The 13,406-nt window shown below is 31.4% G+C and overlaps 1 protein-coding gene across 1 annotated transcript in view; it reads left to right on the plus strand.

The window, feature by feature from the left end:
- The first annotated feature begins 6,618 nt into the window (after nt 1-6,618).
- Nucleotides 6,619-13,406, plus strand: part of LOC119835442 (dendritic arbor reduction protein 1-like) — a 53,555-nt gene continuing 46,767 nt past the window's right edge. The window contains exons 1-2 of the mRNA XM_038360261.1: nt 6,619-6,795; nt 10,462-10,533. Of these exons, the coding sequence (XP_038216189.1) occupies nt 6,748-6,795; nt 10,462-10,533 (120 nt within the window). The 5' untranslated portion in view covers nt 6,619-6,747. The remainder of the gene's footprint in view (nt 6,796-10,461; nt 10,534-13,406) is intronic.

Consider the following 13,406-nt stretch of genomic DNA (forward strand, 5'->3'; position numbering starts at 1 on the left):
ACAATACTACGTTTGTTTCATCTAAATAAAAATAACAATAACTCTATATAAAACAATTTGTGACCAAGGGTGGAAAGGTAGAAGACTAACAACTGAAAGGTATTCAGTAAAGTGTGTCACAAAGTTTTACAGATTGTGGGATCAGATTCAGAGTGATTAAAGATATATACAATATTATACATACAATAGATGATAGTTCTACTTATTATAGGTTAAATTAATAAATAATAAATAATTAAAAATTTATTTGCCAGAAAAAAAACACGATGAACATTATTATTGATTGCGTTTTATTTGACATTACATAATTGAGACATTTCATGAGTCACCACATATTTTTGTACGTTTTTCAGTCATTCACACAAGCTTTAAACACCATTTCTTATTTATGAGGAATTTAAATCTTACTATATGTATAAATACATAAAGTACGATTTCAATGTAATTATTAAAAATGAAAATGATTGTGGAATTCATTATAATTAAATCCATAAAAATATGAATCCAAAATAAATACGTTAAATAGTTTTGCTACGGTTACAAGCATTAATATTATCAATAACACATAAACGATAGGAGCCTTGAATACTTTAATAAAAGCAATAGCGCCAATGATGTGTAGTTAATTTCCAAATCGAACTGAAGTTATTCGCCGAGTGTTTGTCACAAAATTTATAGTTGTTTATTTTATATATAGTCGTATATATATATATATATATATAGTTTTAGTGTGAGAGTCGGGCACGCTTCGGTCCGAATTGGTCCATCTCGCACCGAAGATGAACCAAGAGTCTCACAAAAGAGCGGCGTAGAATAATAGCATAATATTTTTCTACTAAGCTGCTGTAATATACAGAGGCCTTTTTCTCATCATTCCATCTCATTCCTTTATTTCGATCATCAATCCTATACTTTGAAAGGTAAATGTGCAGAAATCTGACCCATGCAAATATTCATGGTAAGTACTGGTAGTTTACCATCAGGCGACACATCTTTTCAGTTGCCCCGACTGAATAACGCCATCTAATTAAGATACAATTATTGTAATTTATTTTAGTGAATATGTCAACAAGATGAGTATTGAATTAGATTTCAGTATGAGATAAAATGGTAAACGAAAACAATGTGAGACAGAAAAAATTATAGATATCAAATTCATGTCTTACAGTAAAGAGTTATAAAATAAAAAATTGGTTCTGCTTTTCAGGTGAACGATAATGTAACGGTGTATTTTAAAATTGAATCGGATCAGAATATATGAGCGAAAAAGCGTTTATTCAATAATGCTGTTAATGTATATAGCATAAATATACAATTATTATTGTTATTAACGCTAATTTAATATGCATTTAAATAAGATAATTAAATATAAGGCGTGTTACCGAAATAATAGGTATTAAAGTCTAGCACGATATAACATTATTCATTATGTATAATTATCGTTATTTCCTTGTTAGCGTAGACGAGATACGAGGTAAAAGTTTTACAATCTCTTTATGGAATAATTATTAAATAAGTTTATCTTAGATTAGGACGTCTTTATCATTCATTTGATGATTTAGACTGTTAATACAACTGCGACTTTTCATCAATTAATCAAGTCTCTTCTTTAATTTGATATAAAATCAGATTTGTTTATCGTTTAGCTTTTTCTTAAACATTCAACTAATATGTATTTAATTAAAAAATTACTAACGATATCTAAATGAAATCGGAATCCAATTAAAGATAAAAGTAATATTTCTAATAAGTGCCTTGGAATCTACACTGAATAAGATAAGAAAAAGTTCACGTAATATTGCTCTTTGGATGTGATGTTATATAGTTTAGATGTTTAAAATAAATCTATAAATAATGTTAATAATGCATAAAAGCAGAGATTGAAGATCTTCTTTTAAATTAAACATTAAAGTAACAGAAACTTCATTATATTCATACAAAAAACATATTGTCTCATTGATATAACCAGCCTAAAAAGATATTGAATTCTCCGACATTTGTGAAAAAAATATTACTTGGGAGTGGAATAGTAATAGTAGAATCTAGAACGATTGTTCACAGTTTTTATATCAAATACTATAGAACTTTTCGTTATAAAAGCAACAGTAATATTAAAGGCGTGTGGAATATTCTTCTAGGTAGCTTATTATAATAAAGTTTATCTCTAAAGTAATGAAAATGTAATGAAAAAAAAAACAAATAAAAATATTGACAAAAAGAGTTATTACTTTCTTAGATATCTACTATGATAAAAATTGCGGAGAATATCTAAAACCAAATAGATTAATGTTCGTACATTGGTTATTACTAGTATAACCTAAAATTGACTTATAATCATGATTATGCTTTTTGGTAGTGTACTTGTGTAATCTAAACTTTCTATGACATAATACCGATCATTTTGTCTGGAATTTATTGCATGTATTTCAATGGTTTGAAAAGCGGTCAATTAACATCTTAGCGGTGAAATAAAATAAGGGCACTTTTTAAATTATTTTTTGCTTATATTCAGTGTATTTTATTTGAAAATAATGAGAACCAGTAAAATATAAAGAAAATGTTGGTAGAATGACAATTACTCAAACACGTAAATATAAAACCTCTTAACTTTAAAGTTTAAAAGAACAGAGAATAGGAACTTCAAGTGGACTAATCAAAAAGGCTCGGCAGGCCGCATGCGGTCCGCGGGTCGCAGGTGGAGTGTAGCTGCTCTAAAGGAATCGGTTACATACATCGATTACAAACATGCAAACATACATTAAATAGTATTTAAATGAGTTATTGCTGTGCAATATGGATGTTTTGTAGCCCCCATGACAATGGTTAGTAATTGTTTGTTCTCTTTGTTTCTTTGTTGACTATAGAGCAATAATAGGCTCCAATTATAGAATACATTAGATTTGGTATCCGTATATACTTGAAATCTACAAAGTACATGATTTTGTAGTGCATGCGAGTGAAGGCCACAGGCAAAAGTTAGTAATGTAATCAGATAAATTGTTTCGCCTACAATCATTGAATTCAAAACCTACATATCTTTAAATTTGCCATAATTATATGAGTAGGCTCTGTAAATTATACTCTATAAATTGTACTTATTAATGTGTACTCTCTTATATTTTACATTACCAAGTACCAAATGTTACATTTTAATACGATTCCATAATAAAATTGTACTAATTATTGTCAGTCTGGAATAACAATATCAAAATAATTGCGGTACCCTTTTTATATCAATGTTGTGCATTAATTGACTTTTAATTTTATTTAGTTTTTATTAGTGGGATACTTTATGCCTTTTCCAACTATTATTTATGACTGCCACTCAAAATCATTTATTTTCATAATAACGAACTAAAGAGTTATTTTTTTTTTGTTAGAGCGCATTTACCTCTCCTGCGATACTCCTGAGATACTTCAGAACCGATTTCAAAAATTCTTTCACTTTCTATTCTGTACGCGATTCCTGAGTGCTGTTGGCTATGTCCCTATATACTATAAGCGAATCCTAGAGAATGGATCTAATATCTTCCCGGCCTCAATTGTCATCCTGGTGCACTTGCACCAGAGGAACTGTGGACTGGCTTATGACGTCGTCAGAAGCAGAATTTTAATCAGAGCATCGTTAGTCTTATTACCCACCGAGGAAACTTTATTCATAACACTGTTAACTTACAGGTACAACAGAACAGGGATCAAATGATTGATAACAAATCATTTTAAAACAATAAACTCACTCACTCTCAGATCACTCACTCAGATCAAAATTGCTGCTGGCGTTACGCTACATGAGTAGATCAGAATGCAAGGGAACGGGGAGAGTTGGTATAGAGAAGAGGGTTACATCTGCCCCTGATACCACTTGACTACGACAGAGGAGGCGAAATCGAAGGGCTTATATCTTCATGGTCTTTTCCGAGACACATTAGATACTTAAATATTTTTTGATGATAATTTTGCTTTTCCTTTTTTTTGCACTTCCCATGGAGGTTGCCTAGAAGAGATTTCTGTCTGGCAATTTTATTGGTTGTCGCAAAGTTTATGGTTGTTAAATTACACATTAATTTTTAGATATTGTTTTTTGTATATTGTAAAGAATTATAATCAAATAAAATAATCAATTATATACATTTTATTTCAATAATTATCTATTACTTTCAGTACCAAATATTTATTAATGATTTTGGTCCATTTTATTAGCATGACTAGTCACTGAGTATTTTATTTATGATCGATATGTAATGAAATAAATTTTTTGCTGGTTTGTGCAAGCTAGAATAGTATTTCGTAAACACTACATTTGGCAGTAACCGAAAATAATAAAATATTAGTAAGAATGTTACTTAAATGTCAGTCAGCCAGTTCATAGTTTAGTTTTACCTATCTACGAAGATTTATAAAAGTATAAAATACGTCATATTGATATACCCATGTAATAAAATATGAAAGACAACTATACGTACACATAATAAATCTGTAGAAGTGTAATTTCTATACGACTCTATATAACTTGATCGATACCTATCCCAAATGTGATTAATGTGATTAAAAAATTGTCCGTCTGTCTGTTTGTTGATTGTTCAACTCTTAAAAAAACTATTTTGTTACAATGAAACTTAGTATACTTATATTTTAACATATTTTAACGTTTATGTACGCTACGTCTTCCTTAAAACGATAGTCTCGATAGATAGGACTATTCCATCCTTGCAAATATAATATAAAATGGAAAAATTTGGTTGTGCTAATTTAAAATACTCTGCGTGAGGAGGTTAGAGAGTTATGTAGCCTATTGGATACATTTTACCGCGTGTAAAAAATCTCCTATGAGAGTTTCCTTCGATAGCGCTATTGAAACTACACCGGGGTCGTCGTCACTTGGCCAGCGTGGTGGATTATGGCCCTCATAGGAGGCCTGTGTCCCAGCAGTGGGAACATATATAGGCTGATGACGCCGGGGTAGCAAATATGTAAAGAAAAGTTTAAAATTCATAATCTTACCGTTACCAGATGGTTTTAAATTCCAAAAGTGTTAATTTATTTAGTTTATTTCTAATCATTATTTATAACACTAATTATATTATTTTAATATGAGTGTATATTAATTTCTAGTGGCTTCTTAAATAAGCGCTATGCCGTGGTATTTTATAAACATAATCTTAATATCTGAATAATATGATATAAAAAAGGCGTATTAGTTACACCACTTATAAATCAAGCACGTAAAAATAGGATTTTATTAATAAAAATAAAACAAAAGGAGAGTTGGTGTTATTTGAGTTCCAAATTAGTGAATATTTATTTATTGAAACATACAAAATCTGTTATAAATTAATATTCAGTCACAACCAACATTACTGAGTCGGATGACTTAGAGCTTGCCGTGTATAAGTAAGAGGATTTCATTGTATAGGCATCTGCAGATTATTAATTTCACCTACAGTAGCTTTCAGATACATAAAATTCTAATTTAAAATACAAATACACGAACCACGTACATTGGACCATCAATTAGAAAGTCATAGCGCGTGTTGTTTGACAAGCTATACGTACTCAGCAATGTAAATAAAATTACAGATTTCTTTACATTTTAAAATAAGTTACTACTAAAGTATTCAGCGAATTACTTAATTTAAGGATTTCTTATTAATTAAGTAAGTCAATACAGTTTTACGAAAACTAAATCAAATTTAAATGAGTAGATAGGGGAGTACAGCCTTAATAATATATATAATATATAAAAGTAAAATAGAACACAATTTTCACAACATTCTTCTCACAGAACCGAACAACTATAAATCTGAAAAGTTAACTAGATAGCTAACGATCTAGTTTAACACGAAATGTTTAAATATTGATAAGTAATATCCGCAACATGCGAGTGATGCAAACATGGGCCCAGAAAAACTGCACTAGCCAAGACATCGGCGATCAGTGAAAGCTGACTGCGAGTACTATGGACGAGTACTGTGTAGGTACGTAGCTACCTCAAACGGGTCCTCTGATAAGAAACTATCGTCGCTTAACCGATTGCACGAGAAAATGCATCAAGTTTCGCTTCGCACGTTTCCACCAAACAGAAATGATCGTATTCAGGATAAATTATAAAGCGAATTTATAAATCATTACGCTAACGAAACACTGTTTGTTTTGCAATTAACTCACATGTGTTCGAAATCATTGTGTTAAAATGTCAAAGAATAAAAATGATAAATGTATGCAAACCACGACAATTATGTGTTAATAAATACATTCCTTATGTTTTATAGACCGACTGGCGGTAGACCAGTAATGTAAGTTTTTTTCAAATCTTTGAAGAACACTGATAAGTCGGTTGGGTTTCAAGCCTCAAGTTATAACTGTATTATAGATTCTAAGCTCAATTTCAGTAAATGTGTATTCCGTGTTTAATTGCAATTTATTTGAATGTACACGATAAAGACGTAATTCACAAGTTTACATATAAATCTGGGTACGTTATAAATACAATGTTGAGTATTTCCTGGACAATTATCAATTAAGGTACACAGGGACAATATGATAGTGCGGCAGTGTCGTTATCAGTCGTGCAAGAGGCTAATCACTTTCATTGCAACCCCGTGAAGGAGGTCGCTCGCTATCACGCACGCTCGCCGCGCGGGCCAGTCGGCACGCAGTCCGTCTCGCGCAGTGGGTGCGCGCAGGCGTGCGCTTACTCCGCGCACGTTGAGCGCTCGAAGCGTGTTCGCGTCCCGGCCGCAGCCGGGAATGGAGGCCTGCACGATCACAGCTGCCGAGGACCTTGTGGGCGACCAGGTATGAGTGACACCCGTGACAGTGTTGTTATTTGCACGACGTGATTGTCCGCGCGCTCTCAGTCTCTACGAAATTTTAGCGACGGACTGCATGTATTGGTATCATAAACAAAACTTGTAAAAGTTAAAGGTAAACTTTCGATGGAAATTAATTTCCACATGAACTTTTTGCTTTACATGTGTTTTGCTTACTATGTAGTTGTCGCGTCGTTATTTTTGCTTTTGCTGAAGTGATAAGAAAATAATGATACACTTAAAAAAATTTTTATTTAATTTTCTACAATAATAAAACATGTAAATTTGTTTTTATAAATCAACGTAACAGTTCTATTAGGAATGCTTTCGGCCGGCACAGTTTTCGCCTCATTCCTACTCGATTGTAGATGAAGTAGGGAAAACGCAGGCCGTTTAAACAATTTAGAGACGCAGTTACTTTGTTATCATATGCAACAAACATTCGTAGACTAAATGCAAATAGAATTTAAACAAATTATGTCTATCGTAACCCATTTTCTGCATGTTAATTCAGACCGTCTTAATTATGTTCGTCCTCACGGCCGAATGATAAATATTCAATAAAATAGTAAGAAACGGCGCGAAAAAAAAAGGTCTCCGTATCATGATAAACATTGTTATTGATTAAAATATATTAACAGCGTGGTGAATAAATAATCTGCAATTTTATCAACGCAAACTTTTTGTTTACATTCGCGTCTTTGTAAATCTAATTCTGGTAGCGTTTTCTAGGGGTATTTATGCATTTTTATTAGAATTTGTGTTTTACATAAAATGGTGTATTTAAGATCAATTAAGGCGAATGAAGTGTGCGCGTAAAAAAGACATCAACGCCCACCGACCGTCGGCAGCTCACGCATTTCCCAGGAACTATATAATGGTGGGCCTTCGTGCCCGTAATTAATCAATATTTAGCACTTTTCAAACAAATAGTATTACCTGTTTAATGATATGCTAAAGGTTTTTAATATCGATATTAAATTAATATTTTCGTGGAAGTGAAACGCATCTAATTATAAATTCAACAAGTCACACTTATGATAATATTTATAAATATTTTAAGTTACACAACAAATAATAGATATTTACTTCTTTCAGCCAAGAAACCAAATAATAGTTTAAACTAAATAGTAATTTAATATTAATAAATATTCACTGACCTTAGCTATAAATAATATTCGATGAAGTGACACAAGGCCGTTTTTCGTAAAACTTTGTTCGATACAATAGTATAAGTTCTATAAAACAAAAGTCATTAATAATAATTGTGAACTTCGTTCCGTTATAAACATTAAGATTTATTTAGAAATAATGAAATAAATTTTATATTCGATTAGTGGTATATTTATCATGAATAGTCATCATATTTTGGAAAGATTTGTAAGTCGGCGTATTGATTTATTATTTTGTCATTGGCGCTTTTTGTTTAAAAAATTTTAATATGTTGTTGACCAATTAATTGCACATTTAGCTGGAATTAATATTTATACCGACAAAGTGAAGAGAGACTATGTTAAACATAATTAAATACTTATAAATTTATTAAGAACGAGCTTTTCGCAAGCGACTTCGCCCGCATGGTATATATAATACATGCCGATTTTCATTTCTCATTTCAACTCATTTAAGCCAGTTTTTCGCGTTATGAACTATCTTGTGAGCTTTTTCCTAAATCCACTCTATTTGTGTACCTTATTAAAATTAATTCACTAGTTAACGCGCGATAATCGGACATACAGAGTTTTTGAATTTATAGTATATGCGAATAATGAATCTAGTTATATTTATACAAACAACATTTAAACTTTTTAAGAGAAACGTCGGAATATGCTTCAATATTAGTTAAAGGTTAAAAAAAGACTAAGCGGCAATAATAAACAAAGAGAGTACCAACAAGAAAGTTCGGTAATCGTCGTCAACAATAATGTTCAATTCTCCTAATTAGCATACAGCTTGAGAATGTGTTGGATGTCGCTCTAAACGAGTTACTGTTGATGTCGGAAAGATGTAAATTAGTTCATTATAAATTCGATTGTTGTCGCCATATATTCTATATTGATTGACTGTGTATTGTTGTATAGGGAGATGGTTTGGCAATACAGCCTTATAAGCATATTTGCGTTATTCAGTTTCGTTTTATAATATAAAGCCATTATGAGATGATTTATAATTATGTTAGAACTATCGCCGTCTTATTAATTTCAAAATGAACTAACAGTAAACATACATAATAAATGGACGATTCATTTTTTAATATTTAATTTTTTAACTGTCATATTATATCTATATCATATTATATCGATATCTGAAAAACAGTTTTTTTCTTCATTTAACACTTCTTGATTTAATTATGCAGTCTTATTACACCACAACAACGATGTCATTTAAGTAAATTATATCTGAACTTTTGGTACTTGGCCAGCGCCAAGTGTTTTGGTGGATTATGGCCTAAACCCTCATAGGACGCCTGTGTCCCAGCAGTGTGAACATATGTATAGGCTGATGATAATGATGATATCCAATGTATATTAAAGTAAACAAAAAGTTAATAATGTTATGCATTTCTTATAGAATAATAAGTACTTTACAGACAGAATGCATATATATTTAAATGTTTGTAATATTTCCCTCCCGCTGGTTTCGTCTCAGTTTGATACCAATTGAGAGTTCTGTCTTACTTTTACTTCTTTAAACGTGAACTATTAAACAGTTTTAGGAAATGTTTCATCGAGGATCTTAATTAATTATTAATTGAAACTAAATTGCTATTTGTGAAAATTTTCATATTTTCCCATGTCTTTTCTTGCCATACTCATTTCAGTCATTCATACGGAAAATCAGCTCTGTATTTCTGTAATAATCATTCTTATTATAGCAGAGTTCTGTCGCTCGTAAAATACGAGTAAGATTACGATTATTTTAATCAATTAGTTAAATTGAGAACAAAATCCATAATTCAGAAATGTTTTTTTTAAATAGTAACTGCATCATGCAGTATAACATAACATAAATATTTGCTTATAGGTCTGTAAGATTTATTAATATAAATCTTTTAAGTGTTCTTATAGTAAAAAGTAGCGTTTTAAAGCGTTTTACTTTAAAGATGATAATTGTTTTAAAAGAACAATATTTGATGTAAAATCATTTAATAAAACACTCATTAAAATAAAAAATTATGATCATTTAAGTGTTTGTCTGGCCACCCGCAGTGTTGGATTCCGTAGCTTTACACGAGTTTATATATCTTATATATAGTTTATATATTATTGAGTTTATATTTTTATAGCGCGATGTAACTCACGACGACGACATATGAATTTCTTACAGCAACTGTTTAGGTGGTAGTGGATGGGACACATGACTCTAATAAAAATTGGCATTGCATGTAATTAACTCATACTAAATTACAACAGACAGACAGACAGACGGAAATAGCTAAACTATAAAGGTCCCTAGTTGACTACAAAACCCATATATTCAATCAATCTCGGGGGTAAACGAAATAGACAATTATTACTAATTTTGATTAGCTTATCAGCAGCAGAATCATAACACATAATATGTACAGGGAACTTGTTTCATTTGTACTATGTTATTTATTTATTAGTATTGTTATGGCCCTCATAACGTTGAAATATATTCAAATTTTCAGATTGTCCCTGGCGGCGGCCGCTGGGGCGCTCCTCACGCCACTGGATTACTCGACTCCTGGTTTCAGATGCAGGTCAGTAGTCCTGAGTCCCTTTGGGATACGCAATATAGGGCAAATGCACTTCACATATGGTTTATGTCTGAATATTGCATCATCCTCTTTTATCGCCCGACATTTTCTTATATTGGTTGTAGTTCGGTGGTCGTGTCTAGTCCCTTCGGTTAAGTATCGTATCAAAGAGGCAGTCTCAGCTGCGTTTTAAAACTTTACTTATCAAATACATAGGTAGTTCCTTCAATTAAAATAAGGTTCATATACATAGGTAGTTCATATACATAGGTATCAAATACATAGGTAGTTCCTGCAATTAAAAAAAGCCACAAGGCTTTTTAAAATCTCTACTTTCTGATACTTACTGATGTACCTACAGGTACTTATGTTAAAACACAAACGAATATTAATTATTTACTCATTGAGAATTAATATAACATGAATGATTCGATTAAATAAATTATTAACCATTCTGAACTTCTCAACAATTCCAATAACTTACTGCGGTTACAAAATATAATTAATGATTTTAAACTATTACCAGGATACAACCTAAGAATAGCTACGTCCTGCCTTCGCAAACTGCGGCAAAAAGTGATATTTTAATATTACAATTAATGTTTTATGTTAACAATCAACAAACGGCAAAAAGGCGGTTGGTATGATAATTAAATGCCGATTTTATAAACAGCATAACGCAAGGAAGTTTAGGTATATCGCCTGAAACTAATTGAATATCCACATTCAATTAATCTTCGATTAAGATTCCTTCAGCTCGTTTAAATTATAATGATAAGAAGTATAATTTGGATTTCAGCGGATGAATTCCACGTCCATACAATACATAGATATTGAATATTCTTAAATACTTTCGTCGCTAGACTTTATACTATTGTATAGGATTGTAGATAAAATAGTTGATCACGTGAGAGGATATTAAGTAATCATTGCTAATTGATTAATTTTCCAGTTGAAATGATATCCATCAGGGCATTAGTAGATAAATATGGAACAAATTGTGTGGGCACAATTTACACGGTGGGTTAGTGCGAGGATTGTGAGCGGCCATATACCGTGTCGTGCATGGGAATTGCCTATATTAACCGAGAATAGCCGAATATTAAGCGTACTTTCTTTTAACATCCTTTCCTATCAAAAAACCAAAATTCACACGTAAAGTAAATTCTCTTCTCCCTCTTATTTTTGGTTCTCAAAGTTACGATTTATTATATAAGTATAATAATATGTTAATAGTTTTGATATCAGTGGCGAGCCTCTAAAAGTAATTTTTTACTCTTTACTCAATTAAAATGAAGTGTTAACCAATTTTCGCGCAAAATCATGGTATAATTCATTTAATTATAACACACGTCAACAAGACGTTTACACAGTACGCGCTTAATTTTTGATTTCCGAAAATTAAATGCTATTTCAACATGAATATTGATAAATGAATCATTTTCGTAACAAAATGTATAATTTCCGAGGAATAATTTGATAAAGCAAGAAGACCTTGTGTGAGTTGAAAAAATGCCTTTTGCTATCAGCAGACACGCGAGGGGTGCGTACACGCATCACTGCTCTTCGGCTACTACAGCTAAGAACACGTGTAATGATTCATTAATTTAAACAATTATAATTGTATAACGAGTTGCTATCAACAGTTCTGGATGAGAATATGTAACATCATTTTATAATACATTAAAGATGATATGCATATAATTCATAAAGAATTAATATTTTTATGACCTTGATGTTTTTGATTCATGAAACTATAATCTATTACCGTTTGATTTGATTTGCAATAATATTATCTCTACGAGATGCATACGTTGAACCAATGAAAATATAGTCGTAATTACAACACAAATCCTTAACAAAAGCACCAAAAATGATTTCACAAGATTTGAAATACCGATACGTTTATCAGGCGAACAGTTAATGCGCACAGCCATTGGAGCACGTAAAGGAAGTCACAAGTTCTGTTTATTATGGGCAGTGTTCATTCATGTGCGGCCCCCGTACAATACGCGCGGTCGGGGTAAAGCAGAACATCACATTATATGTAAAAGTGTAACATCAGCTATAACCAACGTGTACGTTAGTTTATTGATTATTGATCCATACGGATTGGTATACGGTTATGGTTGGGCAGGAGATTTTATGTGAACAAGCAAACAGCTAATATTCTTTTCACCTTTTTGTATTTTTTTACATTTTCTGAAAAACCGGAGCGATTTTCTTTGATGATCAATAAGGAATTTAATTCATGAGATTATTACGGAAATATGTTACTAAGCGGAGATAGTTTTGCCTTTGAAAAAAGCTTGTTTTGAAGATAATCTCAGGCTTTAAACACAATATTCTAGTTACAGTTTTCAAACGTCACATAATTGTGCCGTAATATTAGAAGGCCACGTTTAAAATGACATTAAACGCCCCATTAGAGCTTCGCGCACTGTAACATCGGCTATTGTTCTTGTTCCTAGTTGTATTCTTTATTTTGTATATAAAAAGCAGATCATTGATTTTCTATAAGATATATAGATATAATTGTAAACAAGAAGACTAGGTATATAATAATAATAATATAATAATAAACACTTTTATTGTCAACATCACTTAAGGAAAAACATATGAACTAGAACTAGAAAAAACACTATTAAAACAACATAAACAGAAATAGAAAAAAAAGGAAACAAAAAAAAATTAAATGTAGAATATAGAATCATCTAGTGTTTGTTCACTAGGTGGTATGTGGCAGTGAATGTTGACAAAAGGAGCCAGCTCAGTATAAGATGGTATGGTAAAGTTACCTTACCATCACTGATTTTCAGTGGCCCCGGGTGACTTTTGGAGTTTCAGTCTAGAATGGCAGTTTTGGTGTAATAAGT

This window comes from Zerene cesonia, chromosome Z, assembly GCF_012273895.1.
Source record: "Zerene cesonia ecotype Mississippi chromosome Z, Zerene_cesonia_1.1, whole genome shotgun sequence".
NCBI lineage: Eukaryota > Metazoa > Arthropoda > Insecta > Lepidoptera > Pieridae > Zerene > Zerene cesonia.